Below are 21,629 nucleotides of genomic sequence, written 5' to 3' on the forward strand. Positions count from 1 at the left end.
CTCTGAATCTTTTTTTAAAAACCGCGGGACAATTTAATCCCTGGAGTAAAATAAAAATCTACTTCTAATGCCGTCAACGGGACGGATCTCACGTAGGGGACAAAACATAAGGTAAGTCGTTTATTTTACATATAATCTTGCTTCTTAGGATCAAAATTTCATCGGCGAAAATGTGATCTTGTAAATATACGAACCGGCAGTGTTTTTCCTGCCGATATGGGGTTTAAATTCACCGCAACCGCAACGTTCCAATCGATCGTGTTCCACAACAACCAACTCGCAAGATGATTTAAATGGCCATTAATTTACGGGAATTAATCACTAAATTCCTTCCATTTGGCTTGACAATGAGATTTAAAAATCATGTTATATTGTGAATTCTTGTGTGAATGTTATTTGGACACTTAAGCTATTTTAAAATGTTAACCTTTTCTTAAGAAATGGATAGATGTTTAGATCTAGTAATTGAATTTTGGAATTAGCTACAATTAGGTAACTAACTAATTATATGCTTTAATTTCAGGTCATCCAAGTAAGATTTGTTTCAGAATGCTTCAAGCTACAATAACTGAAAATTTCATTCAGTTCGCTTAATTTTTAAGAAAGTTATAGGCTTTTGACTGTCCTTGATCACAGCTTTTGAGTTAAGTCAATGGAAAATCAATAGGGAACAAGATGCTGATTTCAGAGTATGAAAATGGCCATAACGTTTTTAATACTGAAGATATGAAAGTGAATTAGGTGTCAAATTAAACTTCTTTTTATGCTTTATCTGATGGGATAAATTGCAGACTTGATTTTTTAAATCTCAAAATTTTGTAACATTGCTACACAATGCTGTCGGCCCCAGTTCATGAGTTTGATAAACCCATTATACCATAGCCTTGACAACTACCATCAGGGTCTCGACCCAAAACGTCTCCTATTATTTTTCTTCAGAGATGCTGCCCGTCCAGCTGAGTTACTCCAGCTTTTTGTGTCTATCTTGGGTTTAAGCCAGCATCTGCAGTTCCTTCCTGCACACACACACACACACACACACACACACACCATCTGATGGGTTTGAACAGAGGTGTTTAACCGTCACATAATATGAGTCCAGATATAACATTGACGTGAAGAGCTAATAGACTGCTGGTCCTCCTCATCAATGGCTTGCAGTTGGGTTCTGCTCTACCATTGTATCCCAGTGAGCTCACTGGGGCCGAGACTCCCAATTGTGGCGCCGCTCCCTCGGTGGGCCCTCACAGCCGCAGTTCCAGCTTGTTGCCATCGGCTGCGGCCAGGCAGGCCGGGGGCTTTGCCCGGGAGGACGAGAGGCGGGGTCGGAGGGCGGCGCGGCGGAGTCTTTCCTGCGCGGGCTGTCGCTTCCGCCGCCCCGACTGTGCTGCGAGTTGCTCCCGCGCGGCGTCCCGCTGCCCCTGCATGAGCGCCGCCTGCTCCCTTGCCGCGTCCCGCTGCTGCTGCACGACTGCCGCCTGCTCCCTTGCAGCGCCCCTCTGCTCCTGCATAAGCACCGCATGCTCTCTTGCGGCATCCCGCTGCTCGCGGGCCTGAGCCGCATGCTCCCGCTGCAGCAACGCCCCCTCCCGCGAGGCGTCCCGCTGCTCCTGCATGACTGCCGCCTGCTCCCTTGCAGCGTCCCGCTGCTCCTGCAGGACTGCCGCCTGCTCCCTTGCAGCGTCCCGCTGCCCCTGCACGACTGCCGCCTGCTCCCTTGCAGCGTCCCGCTGCTCCTGCATGACTGCCGCCTGCTCCCTTGCAGCGTCCCGCTGCTCCTGCACGACTGCCGCCTGCTCCCTAGCAGCGTCCCGCTGCTCCTGCATGACTGCCGCATGCTCCCTTGCAGCGTCCCGCTGCTCGCGGGCCAGAAGCGCCCGCTCCCGGCTGACGGCCAGCAGAGCTCTGCCGGGACCCCCCTGTATCTCCACGCAGCCGCGCAGGCCCCGAATGGCCTCCTCCTGAGTCTCCAGGGAGGTGGACACACGGTCCATCAGCCGCTGCAGTGCTACGGACTCGTTGCCCGCTGACACCGAGCTCCGCATCGCCTCCATGCTGGAGCTGATGTTGCCCTGGCCCGACAGGATCTCCTGTGCCAGGTTGGAGACGGACGCCTCCAAGCTCCTACCCATCTCGCACACCCCGACCGACAGGTTGGACAGCGAGCCCAGCATCTGGCCCTGCATCTGCACCAGCCTCCTCTTGAACATTTCCCTGTCGCTGCCCTCCCTCGAATCCTCCGCCGCCGTGCTACTGTGCGGACTCTCCCTCCAGGCAGCCTGCGCGACGGGCTCCATTTCACCCCGCAGCCCGCTGGCGCCTGGCTTCACGGGTTCCTCCAACGGCGTTTCCTCCACCTTCACAATGGCGGTGATGGAGGCGCTGCGCGGGGAGGGGCGGCATCCCGCGCAGACCCCTTCCATATCTTCCTCAGACACCTCCTCCTCCTCCTCATCTTCCCCCGGCTTCAGTATCCGGTCAGTTGAGGATGTCGGCGAATTCCCCTCGGGATAGTCTGCAAAGAGAAAAAAAAGCTTGGCTACTTTGCGTGAAAGGAGAGTAGCCAAGAGCGCACATCCTTGGGTGGGAAATGATTCCACCCGGGAGATGAGAGAAAGACCAGCAGGATTTGATTTCCTCTGTGGTAGTTGAGGCTCGGGGATTGGGAGCCAGGGGATGGATCTGTTCCTCCTACCCACGTCAGGCTCCGCTCCTCTGACCGTGCCGGCCAGCGTTCGCTGGAAGACTTTGTCCGCAAGACAAAGGGGAAGGTCTTTTTTTAAGGAGGGCGCCAATGCAAGAGTTCTCCACGTGATCTGTGCTCGTGTCAGTTTGACTATGTCTGATCATGGGAGCCATAGTGTGTGTGTTTGTGTGATTGCTGTGTGTGTATGTGTGTGTGTGTGTGTGTATGTGTGTGCGCGCGTGTGATTGCCGGATGTGTGCGTCAGTGCACATCAACAGGAGGGGTGCAAGTAGTTCGGAGAGTAAGAAGCTGAAAGGAGGTACATTTGAGGTGCAGCTCAAAGTGTCGAAATATCTACAGATATCACCGCAACTCAAGTCGCCGGGAATAAACATCGGCAGCGACTCGCTCCGGACCGGCCACACACCGACAAAGCACGGCGACGCTTTTACCTCCGCAGTGGGTTCGAAAGTTTGGCATATCCCCAACAACTCTCACCGACTTCTACAGATGCATCGCAGCCTGCTTTGGGAACAAGCTCCATCCGAGACTGCAAGAAAATTGCAGAGTTGTGGACGCAGCAGCCCAGACCTTCACGCAAACCAACCTCCGTCCATTGACAGTGTGGGCTTGGCCTCCAATCTACCGCATTGGAGACCTTGGAACTATCTTTAAGAAAGAACTGCAGATGCTGGAAAAATCGAAGGTAGACAAAAATGCTGGAGAAACTAAGCGGGTGAACCAGCATCGACGGAGCGAAGGAATAGGTGACGTTTCGGAACGAGACCCTTCTTCAGACCCTGAAGAATTTTGTCCTGATTAAAGGGGGGGCCGGACCACCAGGTCCCGGAATATCGGTGGCGGAATTGTACTTAAAGGCAGATTACCTGACTATTACAACACTGATTCCTCTGGGGGACTTGAGGCGCTCCTGTGTGGCTGCCCACTTGCCACGTTGCAAGAGGGCTTTGAAATAAATACTGATGAGCACCTTGGGATATCATGACAGGGATGTGGAAGGTGCTACAGAAATTCAAGTCTTCAAGAAGAAGGTTGAGTATGAAGTTACTCACCGGTGCTTTGGATCTCGTAGACCAAGTGTGGGTCATGGGGGTCGCTCCTGTTGTCGCGTACTCTGCGGAAATGCTTCTTCCGTGCTAAGGCACTTCGAAAGTTTCTCTTCCACACGGGAGGGTTTGGAACATCGATTCCCGGTTTGTAGCGGCCACTTGCTGTTGCCCAAGCCTGCGGAGCGGACAAAGTGTGTTAATCCTTATCCCCCTCGTCGTAAATACAGACAAAGACTATGGGGGGCAAGGCAGGAACGGGGTACTGATTGAGGATGATCAGCCATGATCACATTGAATGGCAGTGCTGGCTCAAAGGGCCAAATGGCCTACTCCGGCTCCTACTGCAGCCTACACCAGCCTGAAGCCGCGGTCTCTGGTTGGGAAGAGCCGATCCTGGACTCACCTTGACTTTGACTTTGTCCCTTACCATCTGGACGCCCGCAGCAACGGCTGTGGAGGGTGGAGGTCCCGACCACGGGGGAAAATGGAGGAGGACTGGCCAAGCTCTGTGCCTTCCACCACAGTGATGAATGCTGTGGTGGATGTTTGTGTAAAATTTTAATGTGGTTGTGTTCTTTATTATTGTACCGCTGCTGGCAACCCAAATACCACCGACCTTGGTTGTGTGGCAATAAAATTATTTCTATTTCTATTCTATTGTCTATTGTGCATACCACCACAACACTGCATTGCGCTTTCCTGAAGATGGAGGGATTTAACATTACTTCCCAACCGGCCGGCAGCAGCATAATCAAGGACCAGTTTCACCCGCTGAGTTACTTCAGCACTTTGTGTCTTTTTCATAAGTTAGTTAGGTTGCTTTTCTTATCTATTCTCTCTCCCTTTCCTTAAATTGGTGAACTCGCGCTGCCTCGGCAAGGCCAGCAGCATAATCAAGGACGAGTCGCACCCCGGTCACTCCCTCTTCTCCCCTCTCCCATCAGGCAAGAGGTGCAGAAGTGTGAAAACGCACACCTCCAGATTCAGGGACAGTTTCTACCCAGCTGTTATCAGGCAACTGATCTGAAGTCTGAAGAAGGGTATCAGCCCGAAACGTTGTCTATTTCCTTCGCTCCATAGATGTTGCTGCACCCGCTGAGTTTCTCCAGCACTTTTGTCTACCTGCTGAAAATACTTAGTACGGTCAGAGTGATACAGTGTGGAAACAGGCCCTTCGGTCCAACTTGCCCTCTCCAGCCAACGTGTCCCAGCTACACTAGTCCCACCTGCCTGCATTTGGTCCATATCCCTCCAAACCTGTCCTATCCATGTACCTGTCTAACTGCTTCTTAAACGTTGGGATAGTCCCAGCCTCAACTGCCTCCCCTGTCAGCTTGTTCCATACGCCCAACATCCTTTGTGTGAAAAAGTTACCCCTCAGATTCCTATTAAATCTATTCCCCGTCACCTTAAACCTATGTCCTCTGGTCCTCGATTCCCCTACTCTGGGCAAGAGACTCTGTGCGTTTACCCAATCTATTCCCCTCATGATTTTGTATACCTCTATAAGATCACCCCTCATCCTCCTGTGCTCCAGGGTATAGAGACCCAGCCTACCCAACCTCTCCCTATAGCTCACACCCTCTAGTCCTGGCGACATCTTCAAAAATCTTCTCTGTACCCTTTCCTGCTTGACATCTTTCCTATAACATGGTGCCCAGAACTGAACACAATACTCTAAATGCACTCATCAATGTCTTATACAACTGTAACATGACCTCCTAACTTCTACACTCAATACTCTGACTGATGAAGGCCAATGTGCCAAAAGTCTTATCTAGCTGCGGCTCCACCTTCAAGGGACCATGCACATGTACTCCTAGATCCCTCTGCTCGATAACACTACCCAGAGGCCTACCATTTACTGTGTAGGTCCTGCCCATGAGGCACACCACTAGTCGCAGGCCTCCAGTCCGAGAAGCAACCTTCCACCTTCACCAATTTTCTATCCATTCAGCTATCTCTCCTTGGATCCCATGCGATCTAACCTGCGACTGTGCATGTGTGAGCTGCACAAAAAGAATTTTTACTGTGCAGTGCATAATCGGGATGTCCCACTTGGTGATTTTTTAGGCAACTGCCGGCGACTGTCATAGTCGTAGCAGGTCGCCGAAAAACCAGCGACACCCTACGTCATCCTGGCGACAACCTACGACAGCACCTACGTCAGGAGAAGTCAAGCTACGCTCATTGGCGTCAAACCCACTGTCGCCAAAAAAATTTCCACGTGTTGAAAATTTAGCGGCGACCAGAAAGACGCTACTTTGACTCTTTGCGCGACCGAGGAGACTACGCCCGGCGAACATGTGGCGACAAATTAGTCACCTGTAGTTGCCTAAAAAATCCCCTAAGTGGGACAGGCCCATGTGGCAATAAAGAACCATTTGGATGCTTTACCTGAAATGCCCGATGCTAGCCCTCAAAGCATAAAATGGAGAAGATTGTCCGCTCTTGCACCATAATTGCACCGGGGGCAGCACGGTGGCGCAGCGGGTGGAGCAGCTGTCTTACAGCGCCAGAGACCCAGGTTTGATCCCGACAACGGGTGCTGTCTGTATGGAGTTTATACGGAGTTCTCCCTGTGACCGTGTGGGTTTTCTCCGGGTGCCCTGGTTTCCTCCCACATTCCACAGACGTACAGGTTTGTGGGTCAATCAGCATCGGTAAGATTGTAAATTGTCCCTAGTGTGTCGGATGGTGCTAATGTACGGGGTGATCGCTGGTCGGCGCGGACTCGGTGGGCCAAAGGGCCTGTTTCCACGCTGTACCTCTAAAGTCTAAAGTAAATCGGAAAAATATATTCTAATGGCAAATACCTTTAAACATGTAACCTAAGATAGATACAAAAAGCTGGAGTAACTCAGCGGGACAGGCAGCATCTCTGGAGAGAAGGAATGGGTGATGTTTTGGGTCGAGACCCTGTCTGAACCACTGAGATACTCCAGCATTTTGTGTCTATCTAAGGTTTAAACCTGCATTTGCAGTTCCTTCCTTAACATGTAACGTATTAGGTGCAGGAAATCATTTGAGTTTTCTTTCCGTTACAAAAAGCAGAACTAACAAGCTAACTTTGAAAGCTGAGGTGCAAGTTTGACAAGCATAAATCTAAGCGCGTTATTCCGAAAATAGGAGTGCCTAAATTTAACCGCTATTAGACAAGTATACTATTAGACAATGTCTAATGTCACCATTCCTGTTCCTCCTGGCAATTGGCTGGATCATGTTTAAGAAGGAACTGCAGATGCTGGAAAATCGAAGGTAGACAAAGGTCTCAGCGGGTGCAGCAGCATCTATGGAGCGAAGGAAATAGGCAACGTTTCGGCCCGAAACCCTTCTTCAGACTCTTTCCTTCGCTCCATAGATGCTGCTGCACCCGCTGAGTTTCTCCAGCACTTTTGTCTACCCCCAATTGACTGGATCATGATGGAAACACCTGAAGGGAAAAGAGTTTAGAAGGATGAGGGGGTATCTTATAGAAACATATAAAATTATAAAAGGACTGGACAAGCTAGATGCAGGAAAAAATGTTCCCAATGTTGGGCGAGTCCAGAACCAGGGGCCACAGTCTTAGAATAAAGGGCAGGCCATTTAAGACTGAGGTGAGAAAAAGCTTTTTCACCCAGAGAGTTGTGAATTTGTGGAATTCCCTGCCACAGAGGACAGTGGAGGCCAAATCACTGGATGGATTTAAGAGAGAGTTAGATAGAGCTCTAGGGGATAGTGGAATCAAGGGATATGGGGTGAAGGCAGGCACAGGTTATTGCTTGGGGACGATCTGCCATGATCACAATGAATGGCGTTGTTGGCTCGAAGGGCCGAATGGCCTCCTCCTGCAACTATTTTCAATGTTTCTATGTTTCTATGAAATGGAATTCAGTGGACAATGTGGGAGCAGCTAGATGATCTTGACTTTGCAGACGACATAGCTCTCTCCACTCACACACACAGATACAAATGCAGGAGAAGGCGGACAGACTCTCACAAGCTGCACCAAAACTTGGTCTTTCACCCAATACAGCAAAGACGCAGGTGATGAGGATCCACTCCAAAACCAGCAACCCTATCCTTATGCACAGCACTGCTCTAGGGGAGGTCGAAACATTCACATACCTAGGCAGTGTTGTGGACATCACCGGAGGGGCAGAGGCAGAGATAAAAAGTAGAATCAATAAGGCTAGGGTGGTGTTTAACATGCTCAAGAAGATCTGGAGCTCAAAACACATCTCAATCAACACCAAAATACGCATCTTTAACTCAAATGAGAAACGGGTGATGCTGTATGGATCAGAGACATGGAATACAACAAAACACACTACAAACAGGTTGCAAACATTCACTAACACCTGCCTTAGGAGAATACTTAACATCTGGGGGAGAGACAAAGTAAGCAATGTGGACCTGTGGAAAAGAACACGAACTAGCCAGGAGCCCATTGACTTACAAATTAGAAGGAGAAAATGGAGTTGGATTGGACACACCCTCAGGAAACCTGCCACAAACATCACCCGGCAAGCCGTGAAATGGAACCCCCAAAGAAAAGGAGGTCGCCCCAGGAACAGCTGGAGAAGAGATGTCCAGACAGAAATGTCTGAGAGTGGGCTCAACTGGGGAGATCTCGAAAGAACTGCCAACAACCGAGTGTGGTGGAGGACATTTGTCAATTTGTCATTTGCTCCCTAGAGGAGCAAAGGGCTTAAGAAGAAGAAAGAATTAGACAATTATCAGACAGATATTGGCAATTAAACAAGCTTATTCTGTTATTCTAAATACGCGTAAATCATGTATGTGTAAAACCTGAGGTGCCTGTATGTCAGACAGCATCTATGGAGAGAGAAGCAGAGATAATGTTTCAGGTCCATGTATTTGTTCCCTTCGCCCTTGCCTCACATATAAAATGTTATATTTTCAATTTAGTTTCATTCTGATGAAAGGTTATTGACTTGAATCATTAATTGTTTGATTCTCCACAGATGCGGCCCAATCTGCTGACTGTGGCCAGCACTGTTTTAGCATTACCTCAAATATCTTGGTATCGTCAGCAGAAATGTTCTGTCTCAAGCAATGCTTCCAGGGGATCCTGAACTGTTGTTTCCCTTCGTTCACCCAGTGGAGGCCAGGGTACTGACAGCTGTCGACTTGCTTGATGAGCCACGGACACAGCAACGGCTTCTGAGAACCCATCCTGATGGGAAGAAGGTGAGAATAAACGAGGGAAGGCCGGGAGATAGGAAGAACATGGGGGACCGAGAGCGCAGAGCAGGCCGGGGTAAAGGTACCAGTATAGATGACGATCGAGTCATGGAGCTTTAGATAATGGGATCAGGCCCTTCGGCCCAACCTGTCCATGCTGACCAGGTTGGCATTTTGGACCAGTCCCATTTGCCTGGATTCGCCCCATATCCGCAGGGCAAAGGAAACTGAGGAACAATAACTACAAAGTGAAATAATGCAATAAAAATGAACTGCAGATGCTGGTTTATACCAAACACAGGCACAAAATGCTGGAGTAACTCAGCGGGTCAGGCAGCATCTCTGGGGAAAATGGCTAAATGACATTTCAGGTCAGGACCCTTCTTCAGACCGAGTCAGACTCAGTCTGACGAAAGGTCAATAGACAATAGGCGCAGGATTAGGCCATTCGGCCCTTCGAGCCAGAACCGCCATTCAATGTGATCATGGCTGATCATACCCAATCAGTACCCCGTTCCTGCCTTCTCCCCATATCCCTGACTCCGCTATCTTTAAGAGCCCTATCTAGCTCCATTTTGAAAGTATCCAGAGAACCTGCCTCCACCGCCCTCTGAGGCAGAGAATTCCACAGACTCACAACTCTCTGTGTGAAAAAGTGTTCCCTCATCTCAGTTCTAAATGGCTTACCCCTTATTCTTCAACCCAACCTAAAAAGGTCACCTATCTGTTTTCTCCAGAGATGCTGCCTGAGTTACTCCAGCATTTTGCGTCTTTCCTTGGTAAACCAGCATCTGCAGTTCCTTGTTGCTACAAGAATTGGAGCGAATTAGTCACACACGACTGAACATTAATCAAACCACATTGACTAGTTTTTCAGTCATATTCAGTTTTTTCTAAATGATTAGTAATTTCCTCTGATTTGGGCATATTGTCAGCAATAGACACTAAACTAACCGGCCTAGTTAGATAGAGCTCTAGGGCCTAGTGGGATCAAGGGATATGGGGAGAAGGCAGGCACGGGTTATTGATTGGTGACGATCAGCCATGATCACAATGAATGGCGGTGCTGGCTCGAAGGGCCGAATGGCCTCCTCCTGCCCCTATTTTCTATGTTTCTAAAGTTCTCCACCCACTGTCTACCTGCTTTTTGAATAAGGGTAGACAAAAATGCTGGAGAAACTGAGCGGGTGAGGCAGCATCTATGGAGCGAAGGAAATAGGCAACATTTCGGGCTGAAACCTAATAAGGGTGTCGCCTTGGCTGTTTTCCAATTTTAAGGTTCCCTCTCAGAGTTTAGAAATTTTGGATAAAGTTCAACCAACAGGTAGAAACAAAGAACTGCTGCAGATGCCGGTTTATACCAAAGATAGACACAAAATGCTGGAGTAACTCAGCGGGTCAGGCAGCATCTCTGATAACAGCTGGGAAGAAACTGTCCCTGAATCTGGAGGTGTGCGTTTTCACACTTCTGTACCTTTTGCCCGATGGGAGAGGGGAGAAGAGGGAGTGCCCGGGGTGCGACTCATCCTTGATTTATGCTGCTGGCCTTGCCGAGGCAGCGTGAGTTCACCATTTTAAAGTAAGGGGGAGAGAATAGATGAGAAAAGCAACCTAACTAACTTAAGCCCCTGTCCCACTTAGGAAACCTGAACGGAAACCTCTGGAGACTTTGCGCCCCACCCAAGGTTTCCGTGCGGTTCCCGGAGGTTGCAGGTGGTTGCCGGAGGTTGCAGGTAGTGGAAGCAGGTAGGGAGACTGACAAAAACCTCCGGGAACTGCACTTTTGTGCATAAGACAGCAAGTCTATCGCTCCGTCACTGTGTCGCTCCGGTTAAACGACTAGGGTGGAGGATGGGGGCAGGAAGGGGGGAAAAAGCAGGGGAGTGTAGATCGAAGGTAGTCAAAAATGCTGAAGAAACTCAGCCGGTGAGGCAGCATCTATGGAGCGAAGGAAACAGGCAACATTTCGGGTCGAGACCCTTCTTCAGATTACTTAAAATTTGAAAAAAATCGACCGTCTGCAACCACTTCCTTTAAAACCTTTGGGGTCAGGATATTGGGTCGCAATAAGTTGCCCGTATTTAGTCCCGTGTACCCGAGCATCCCCAAAGCCTTGCTGTCCCATTCCACCCCACCCCAATTCCTACTCCCATTTATGGACCTATGTCAACAGGCAAATTTCACAATCTTTCATAATATTGCAACCTGCCTCCAGATCTCCTGTGTCAACTGTGTAACTCTGCTCCTCAATCTCTCCATCTCGTTCACGATAACCTCCTCCAGCCTCACACTTGTGGCAGTGCTCTGGGCCGATGAGTCTTCGACCTGGAATCTTAGCTCTGGTTCTCTTCCCCCGGACGCTGCCTAACTTGCCGAGCATTTCTGACACCTACATTGCACCTACCTTATCCCCTGTGATCGGGATTTACTACCAATGATTTTCCAGCAACTGGTGGTCCGCCACCTCCCTTAATCCGGATAGAATTACGAGAGCGCACTTGAATCCTCCCCCCACCCCGGAAGTCCCCCACTGAAAATGTGGCACCCAGGCTGGGTGAGGCGGCCGATCTCTACCTCATCGGGACTTCTGTGGCCGATCTCTCCAGCCCCCCATTTGCTCCCCATCCAAAAGGATATTTCCCACCCCATCCAACATGGGCTCCCTCCCCCCCCCACCCCACCATCCAAGAGCGTCTCGCTTCCTCCTTCCATCTGAAGGACTCTTCCCCCCTACCATCCAAGCTTCTCTCAACCCCTCCTCACCCAAAAGGGGGGCTCTCCCTCCCCCCCTTTCTTCCCCCCCCCCCCCCCAAAACCATCCAAGAAGCATTTTGTGCCTTTGATTTAAACCACCATCTGCAGTTCTTTCCTACACATCCAAGAAGGATGCTCCCTCACCCTCTACATCTACACCCCCGTCTACGTGGGGCACTCCCTCCATCTCATCCAAGAGTCAAGAGTGTCTTATTGTCATATATCCCAGATAGAACAATGAAATTCTCACTTGCTGCAGAACAGAATATGTAATCATAATAAATAATATGATAAACGAGAGAGGGAAAAGTCCAATGTGTAAATATACACATGCACACATACTCAAAAAAACATGTGTATTCCCTTCTTTCTTTCGTTCCTTCCCTCCCTCCTTCCTTCCTTACCTCCTTCCTTACCTCCCTCCTTCCTTACCTACTTCCCTCCCTCCCTCCCTCCTTCCTTACCTCCTTCTCCCTTCCCTCCTTCCTTCCCTCCCTCCTTCCTTCCTTCCTTACCTCCTTCCTTCCTTCCTTCCCTCCCTCCTTCCTTCCTTCCTTGCCTCCTTCTCTCCCTCCCTTACCTCTTTCTCTCCCTCCTTCCTTCCCTCCTTCCTTCCTTCTCTCCCTCCTTCCTTCCTTCCTTACCTCCTTCCTTCCTTACCTCCTTCTCTCCCTCCTTCCTTACCTCCTTCCCTCCCTCCTTCTCTCCCTTCCTTCCCTCCTTCCTTCCCTCCCTCCTTCCTTCTCTCCTTCCTTCCTTCATTCCTTCCTTACCTCCTTACCTCCTTCCTCCTTTCCTTCCTCCTTCCTTCCCTCCTTCCTCTTTTCCACCCCCACCCTGAGGGGCTTTCTCTCCCCATTTTGGGTGTGGGGGGGGGGTATTCTCTCCATCCCACCCAAAGGGAACACAGCCCCCTACCCCCCCCCCCCCCCCCCCCCCCCCCCCCCCGTTGCCCTGGAGACGGGCTCCGGCCGCTGCTCTCACCTGTAGGCCGCACAGGCCCGAGCGCCCCGGCCTGGCCCTAGCCCTTCCCCGCCACTCGCTGCTCTCCCGCTCCGGGTTCCTCCTGTCAGACTCAGGGCGACGGATGTCCCGCCCCCGCCCCCGCCGCCGTCACTTCCAGCCTCCAGGGAGTTAGTTGTCCTCTGCTGCATCAGATCTGTCACGGGGCAGGTAGCAGCTCACCTGGAGACAGGCATCACATGCTCATGGGGCAGGTAGCAGCTCACCTGGAGACAGGCATCACATGCTCATGGGGCAGGTAGCCGCTCACCTGGGGACAGGCATCACATGCTCATGGGGCAGGTAGCAGCTCACCTGGAGACAGGCATCATCAGCTCATGGGGCAGGTAGCAGCTCACATGGAGACAGGCATCATCAGCTCATGGGGCAGGTAACAGCTCACCTGGAGACAGGCATCATCAGCTCATGGGGCAGGTAGCAGCTCACCTGGAGACAGGCATCATCAGCTCATGGGGCAGGTAACAGCTCACATGGAGACAGGCATCATCAGCTCATGGGGCAGGTAACAGCTCACCTGGAGACAGGCATCATCAGCTCATGGGGCAGGTAGCAGCTCACCTGGGGACAGGCATCACATGCTCATGGGGCAGGTAGCAGCTCACCTGGAGATAGGCATCATCATGCTCATGGGGCAGGTAGCAGCTCACATGGAGATAGGCATCATCAGCTCATGGGGCAGGTAACAGCTCACATGGAGATAATAATAATAATAATGGATGGGATTTATATAGCGCCTTTCTAATACTCAAGGCGCTTTACATCGCATTATTCATACACTCCTCAGTCACACTCGGTGGTGGTAAGCTACTTCTGTAGCCACAGCTGCCCTGGGGCAGACTGACGGAAGCGTGGCTGCCAATCTGCGCCTACGGCCCCTCCGACCACCACCAATCACTCACACACATTCACACACAGGCAAAGGTGGGTGAAGTGTCTTGCCCAAGGACACAACGACAGTATGCACTCCAAGCGGGATTCGAACCGGCTACCTTCCGGTTGCCAGCCGAACACTTAGCCCATTGTGCCATCTGTCGTCCCAAACTTCTAGTGTTTGCTAATCATTAGAACTCATTGAACTAAATACAGTGACCTATATCCTTTATATTCCTGCGTCCTTCAAGTGAAGCAAAAAAAAGTTCAGTATACGTACCATAAACGAACATCGCTGTCACGTTTTAATTCTGCATACATTTTGGACTAGCTCTGCATAAAGCACCACACACAGATATTGGAACAGGATTCCATTTAAACTTCTATTTAAAGCGTTGAACAAATTTGGATTTCCTTTTACAAGATGTCAGCTTAGATAAAGGCAACAGATTAAATATTTACAAAGTGCGAGACGGATAGGTAGACTGCTTTGCTAGCACAAACATGCGCACAATCCTCATAGATAGATAGATATTACAGTATACAAATTGATAAATGAAATAAATGACAATTATAAACAAACTAATAGTTTAACCCATAGTTGGACAGAAGGTGGAGAATATACAGAATGGGAGATAGGCATCATCAGCTCATGGGGCAGGTAACAGCTCACCTGGAGATAGGCATCATCAGCTCATGGGGCAGGTTACAGCTCACCTGGAGATAGGCATCATCAGCTCATGGGGCAGGTAACAGCTCACATGGAGATAGGCATCATCAGCTCATGGGGCAGGTAACAGCTCACATGGAGACAGGCATCATCAGCTCATGGGGCAGGTAACAGCTCACATGGAGACAGGCATCATCAGCTCATGGGGCAGGTAGCAGCTCACCTGGAGACAGGCATCATCAGCTCATGGGACAGGTAACAGCTCACCTGGGGACAGGCATCAGCTCATGGGGCAGGTAACAGCTCACATGGAGATAGGCATCATCAGCTCATGGGACAGGTAACAGCTCACCTGGGGTAGTTATCTTTAGTTTTGTATTATGTGGGGTTGGGGAATTTTTTAAAATCTCTTTCCTCGACGGAGATGCGACTTTTTTTCGTATCGTATCTCCATCCGCGCGGCGGCCTAACATCATGGAGCTGGCGGTCCCTTTGCTGGGGATCGACCTCGGGAGCTCCAACCGCGGGAGCCTGCGGACTTAACACCGTGGAGCTCGCGGCCCCTGGTTAGGGACTGACTTCGGGAGCTCCAAGCCACGGGAGCTTCGACCGTCCCGACGAGAGAGCTTCGATCGCCCCGACCGTGGGAGAAAAGGAGGAAAGAAGATAAGACTTTATTGCCTTCCATCACAGTGGGGAATGTGGTGGAGCCGCTGTGGTGGATGTTTATGTTAATTTTTATGTAGTTGTGTGGCTTGTTGCTTTTTTTTTGGTATAACTATGGCAAAATCAAATTCCTTGTATCTTGCAAAACATACTTGGCTAATAAATGAATTACGATCAGTGGACACATCATCTCCACATTTACTCTATCCAAGCCTTTTACTATTCGGTAAGCTTCAATGAGGTTCCCCCCTCATCATTATAAACTCCGGCAATTACAGGCCCAGTGCTGTTCAGTTCAGTTTTATTTGTCATATGTAGGTTAACACAGGGTCAACGGTACAATGAAATGTTTTTGACAAGACAACGGGTCACCTCAGCAATGATATTACAGTTGATATTACAGATATTACAATGTTTAACGCTCATCATATGTTAACCCACTCATTCCTGGGATCAATTCTTGTAAACCTCATCTGGAACTTCTCCAGGGCCAGCACATCCTTCCTCAAATGTGGGGCCCAAAATTGCTCGCAATACTCCAAATGCGGCCAGATCTGTGCCTTATAGAGCCTCAGCATTGCACCCGTGTTTTTGTACTCTAGCCCTCTTGAAATAAATGCTAGCATTATGTTTGCCTTCCTTACTACCGATTCGACTTGCAAATTAACTTTTTGAGAATCCTGCACCAGTACTCCCAACTCCCTTTGCCTCCAATTTCTGGATTCTCTCCCCATTTAGAAAATAGTCTACTCCTTCAGTCCCACTACCAAAATGCATGACTCCACACTTTGCAGCACTAAATTCCATCTGCCACTTCTCTGCCCTCTCTCCCAGCCTGTCCAAGTCCTTCTGCAGAGCCCCTGCTTTCTCTACACCACCTGCCCCTCCACCTGTTTTCGTATGATCTGCAAACTTGGCCACAAAGCCTTCAATCCCCTCGTCCAAATCATTAATATACAAATGAAGAGTAGCAGCCCCAACACTGAGCCCTGTGGACTCTGTGTACTGGTCTCATTGGAAACTTGCCCAATCCGACCAACATGTCCCAGCTACACTAAACCAACCAGCCTGCATTTGGCCCATATCCCCCTAAACCTGTCCTATCCATGTGCCTGAATGTTTCTTATGAGTTGCGATAGTACCTGTTTATCTGTGATGCTTATCTAGGTGCTTGTATACTGTGATACTTGTACAGTACTGAACTATCTAAAAATGAATTTCACTGTACCTTGGTACACGTGACAAATAAAATACTATTGAGCCATTGTGCTGGAAGATAGACGCTAAATGCTGGAGTAACTCAGCAGGACAGGCAGCAACTCTGGATAGAAGGAATGGGATTCTGCTCTGCAGTAATTACCAAAGATCTTATAGCAGAGCTCCGCTATAGGATCTTTGGTAATTACAGATGTACTTTCTGTTCTGGCTGTAAGGCAGGAACTCACCAACAGGGGCCAGTAGAGGCCACGATCAAAGTGGCAGAGATTTAACAACTAAAGTGGTGCTGAAGGTGATGATGAAGGACATGTCCTATCCACACTGAAGGGTTTTCCCCCTCATCTCTCAACAGGAGATTCATCTTCTATTGGTAACTGTGCCAATCTACTGCCACTTCCCATATGGCATCAGATTCCAGTCCTCAACTGTTAGCACACGCTGCAGCACTGGTGAGTAAGGCAAGGCAGCGCCTTTACCACCTCAGGCAATTGAGGAAATTCAGAGTGTCTCCGAGGATCCTCCAGCGCTTCTACTCAGCGGCTGTGGAAAGCATCTTGTCCGGAAATATTACAATCTGGTTTGGGAATTGCTCTGCCCAGGACAAGAAGGCTCTGCAGAGAGTAGTGCGTTCGGCCGAACGCACTATGGGAACTTCACTCGCCCCCCCCTGCAGGAACTATACATCAGGAGGTGCAACTCCAGAGCCAATAAAATCATGGGAGACCCCTTCCACCCCTGCAACGGACTGTTCCAGCTGCTACGGTCAGACAAACGCCTCCGTTGCCATGCTGTGAGAATGGAGAGGTTGAGAAGGAGTTTCTTCCCAGAGGCCATTAGGACTGTAAACTCCTATCTCACTAGGGACTAACTTTTACTGAACCACTCTACTGCTTTTTTTAAATTGTTGTTTTTTTCCCTTTTTCCTTCCGCCCACAATATTTAATATGTAAAAGAATATGTGAATCTGTTCCATTCTGTTTGTAGTTTGTTTGGTTGTTTGTTTGTTTGTCTTTTTGCACAAAGTCCGCGAGCATTGCCACTTTTCATTTCACTGCACATCTCGTATGTGTATGTGACGAATAAACTTGACTTGACTTGACTTGACGCATGTCCCCAGATTAAACTCAGAAACAAACTCACACACACGCAGACGCACACATCCAAATTAAGTTTAAAAGGTCTTGACCCGAAACGTCAGCCATTCCTTCTCTCCAGAGATGCTGCCTGCCCCGTGAGTTACTCCAGCCTTTTGTGTCTACCATCCAAATAAACACGCTGACACACATACATCCATACACTCATCACCTATCATGCTCACACATGCACACTCACGCATACTCTCACACTGTGTCTCACTGCAAGCAAGATTTTCATTCTACCTGTGTCAGAAGGAACTTACCGAACAGTGAAAGGCCTGGATAGAGTGGATGTGGAGAGGATGTTTCCACCAGTGGGAGAGTCTAGGACCAGAGGCCACAGTCTCAGAATAAAAAGACATGTCTTCAGAAAGATGAGGAGGAATTTCCTTAGTCAAAGGGTGGTGAATCTGTGGAATTCATTGTCACAGAAGACACAGAGGCCGTCAATGGATTTTTAAGCCTGAGATTGAGAGATTCTTGATTAGTACGGGTGTCAGAGGTTATGGGGAGAAGGCAGGAGAATGGGGTTGAGAGGGAGAGACAGATCAGCCATGATTGAATGGCGGAGTGGACTCGATGGACCGAATGGCTTAATTCAGTTTAGTTTAGAGATACAGCACGGAAACAGGACCTTTGGCCCACCGAGTCCGTGCCGATTAGCGATCCCCGCACACTTATACTGTCCTATGCAGTGACAATTTACACATACGCCAAGCCAATTAAACTAAACTAAACTAAACTAAGCTAAAGGTAGATAAAAATGCTGGAGAAACTCAGCGGGTGGTGCAGCATCTATGGAGCGAAGGTATTGGTGACGTTTCGGGTCGAGACCCTACTTCAGACCCGAAACTAAACATCACCTATTTCCTTCACTCCATTGATGCTGCCTGACCCGCTGAGTTACTCCAGCATTTTTATCTACCTTCGATTTTTCCAGCATCTGCAGTTCCTTCTTAAACTAAACTAAAATGACTTTATTGGCCATGGAACAGATTGGGGGTGGGGGGGTTATGAGAAATATGCTGAGAGAAATGCAAAGGTCTCTTTGATTATCTCAATTTGAGGACTGTTGCAACATCGGGTGAGTGAGAACATAAGACTCCCCCTTCAGCAGGTTAGCACCAGTAAACATGAGCAAAGAATGAGACCTAGCCCATCTCGTTAATGTTCCTTATCTTTCGAATGATTAGCAGAAAGAAGCAATGTGAATTCCTTCCCAATTGTTTTATGATTTGGTCGAATCAACTCACATTCCTGAATGTGAATGTTTTCATCTGCGTTGAGGTCACCGTTCATGATGGCATCTGGCTTTCGTTCCTTGCGGCCAGATATTTCACAGTGATCGATCATGTACAGGTTTATAAAACACTGGTCGGACCTCGGCTGGAGTAGTGTGTGCGGTTCTGGAACCCACACCCCGGGATCGATGGGGCAGCTCTGTCGAGGTTGCGGAGGAGATCCTCCAAGATGTTCAAGATTCAAGTGAGTTTATTGTCATGTGTCCCTGATAGGACAATGAAATTCTTGCTTTGCTTCAGCACAACAGAACATAGTAGGCATTGACTACAGAACAGATCAGTGTGTCCATATACCATTATATAAATATATACACACATGAATAAATAAACTGATAAAGTGCAAATAACAGATAATGGGCTATTAATGTTCAGAGTTTTGTCCGAGCCAAGTTTAATAGCCTGATGGCTGTGGGGAAGTAGCTATTCCTGAACCTGGTTGTTGCAGTCTTCAAGCTCCTGTACTTGAAGGTAGCAGGGAGATGAGTGTGTGGCCAGGATGGTGTGGGTCCTTGATGATACTGCCAGCCATCTGCTGTTGTCAAACAAGATGACAGCAGACGCTGGAGTGCTGAGCAAAACACAAAGTGATGGAGGAACTCAACACTGTAGATGCTAGTTTACACCGAAGATCGACACAAAATGCTGGAGTAACTCAGCGGGTCATAAGGTCATAAGAGCTAGGCCCATCAAGTGTACTCCGCCATTCAATCATGGCTGATCTATCTCTCCTTCCTAACCCCATAACCCATGACACCCGCACTAATCAAGAATCTATCTATCTCTGCCTTAAAAATATCCACTGACGTGGCCTCCACAGCCATCTGTAGCAAAGAATTCTGCAGATTCACCACCCTCTGACTAAAGGAATTCCTCCTCATCTCCTTCCTATAATAACGTCCTTTAATTCTGAGGCTGTGACCCCCTAAGTCCTAGACTCTCCTACTAGTGGAAACGTCCTCGACACATCCACTAACCAGGCCTTTCACTATTCTGTATGTTTCAATGAGGTCTCCCCTCAATCTTCTAAACTCCAGCAAATACAGGCTCAATGATGACAAAAGCGTGGTGTAGATGGAGTCAATGGGCCAAATGGCCTGCTTTATGATTTACCCTGGATTCCCAATGGATTCCCAAATCTTGTGTTTATAACCCATTGATCCCGTCTCCTTCATCTTCTCTATGCCAGTCCTATCAAGGCCTTTCATATTCCCTAAACCATCACTCAAGGCAACCCTTCAGCAATCTCTCTTCTGTTTAGACATAAGACATTGGAGCAGAGTTAGGCCATTCAGCCCATTAAGTCTGCTCCGCTATTCATTTATTTTTCCCTCTCAAGCCCATTATTTTGCCTTCTCCCCGTAACATAGAAAATAGGTGCAGGAGGAGGCCATTTGGCCCTTCGAGCCAGCACCGCCATTCATTGTGATCATGGCAGATCATCCACAATCAGTAACCCGTGCCTGCCTTCTCCCCATATCCCTTGATTGTGCTAGCCCCTAGAGCTCTACCTAACTCTCTTTTAAATTCATCCAGTGAATTGGCCTCCACTGCCTTTTGTGGCAGGGAATTCCACAAATTCACAACTCTCTGGGTGAAAAAGTTTTTTTCTCATCTCAGTTTTCAATGGCCTCCCCTTTATTCTTAGACTGTGGCCCCTAGTTCTGGACTCCCCCAACATTGGGAACATTTTTCCTGCATCCAGCTTGTCCAGTCCTTTTATAATTTTATACGTTTCTGTAAGATCCCCTCTCTTTCTATAAGATCCCCTCTCAAACGTAACTCATCAAGAACAGGAAAAATGTTCCCAATGTTGGGCGAGTCCAGAACCAGGGGACACAGTCTTAGAATAAAGGGGAGGTCATTTAAGACTGAGGTGAGAAAAAGCTTTTTCACCCAGAGAGTTGTGAATTTATGGAATTCCCTGCCACAGAGGGCAGTGGAGGCCCAGTCACTGGATGGATTTAAGAGAAAGTTAGATAGAGCTCTAGGGGCTAGTGGAATCAAGGGATATGGGGAGAAGGCAGGCACGGGTTATTCATAGGGGACGATCAGCCATGATCACAATGAATGGCGGTGCTGGCTCAAAGGGCCAAATGGCCTCCTCCTGCACCTATTTTCTATATTTCTATGTTTCTATAAGAACCTATCAAGTCCTGCTTTCAAAGTACCCACTGACTTGGCCACCACTGCCGTCTGTGGCAATGAATCCCACACAATCACCGCCCTCAGACTAGAGAAATCCATCCTCATCTCCATTACAATGGTACGTCCGTTTATTCTGAGGCTATGCCCCCTGGCCCTAGATTCTCCGACTGCTGGGAACATCCTCTCCTCACTCAGAGGTGGGAAGAGTCCTGGCCAGTTCAATGTTTGCATTGCGGTCAAAACGCAACCTTGCCCTGCGTGTACAAGGGTTGGGATGAAAACAGTGTTTAAAGAGGATTAAGCAAGGGCGATTACGTTGATCTCCTCAAGGTGAATAAAATGTGAAGTGATACAGGCGAGATAAATACAGAAGATTACTTCGCATGAAAGCAAGACGGCTGGAGCAGAGGACACAACACAGACTCGGACAGAAGAGAGGATGAAATCGCAAAGCGATGCAGGAACTCAGCGGGTCAAGCAGCAGCTGGGGAGGGAATGGAGTGGCGACATTTTGCGTCTCATCCCTCCCCCCTTGCCAGGTCCCTTCTAACCATCCGAAGAGATGACACCCCTATGGTTCCACCAGTCTCCTTGTGGACCGAACACCTCTTAACTCTTCCACCCGAACGACTTTCGATCTACGTTTGCACTTGTTCAAGAGCCAAGGGTGTTTCATTGTCATTGGACCGAGACCTGAACAATGAAATTCTTAACCCTTAACATATAAGTGTTAAGGGTTTGGACACGCTAGAGGCAGGAATCATGTTCCCGATGTTGGGGGAGTCCAGAACCAGGGGCCACAGTTTAAGAATAAGGGGTAAGCCATTTAGAACGGAGACGAGGAAACATTTTTTCTCACAGAGAGTTGTGAGTCTGTGGAATTCTCTGCTTCAGAGGGCG

The 21,629-nt window shown here is 48.9% G+C and overlaps 1 protein-coding gene across 1 annotated transcript in view; it reads right to left on the bottom strand.

The window, feature by feature from the left end:
* Positions 1-12,901, bottom strand: part of LOC116966805 — a 31,988-nt gene extending 19,087 nt beyond the window's left edge. The window contains exons 1-4 of the mRNA XM_033013144.1: positions 12,685-12,901; positions 8,773-8,938; positions 3,760-3,931; positions 1,247-2,515 (exon numbers count right to left, since the gene is read on the bottom strand). Coding sequence (XP_032869035.1) covers positions 1,247-2,515; positions 3,760-3,931; positions 8,773-8,938; positions 12,685-12,854 — 1,777 coding nt within the window. The 5' untranslated portion in view covers positions 12,855-12,901. The remainder of the gene's footprint in view (positions 1-1,246; positions 2,516-3,759; positions 3,932-8,772; positions 8,939-12,684) is intronic.
* Positions 12,902-21,629: the final 8,728 nt, after the last annotated feature.

This window comes from Amblyraja radiata, chromosome 38 (assembly GCF_010909765.2).
Source record: "Amblyraja radiata isolate CabotCenter1 chromosome 38, sAmbRad1.1.pri, whole genome shotgun sequence".
Lineage (NCBI taxonomy): Eukaryota > Metazoa > Chordata > Chondrichthyes > Rajiformes > Rajidae > Amblyraja > Amblyraja radiata.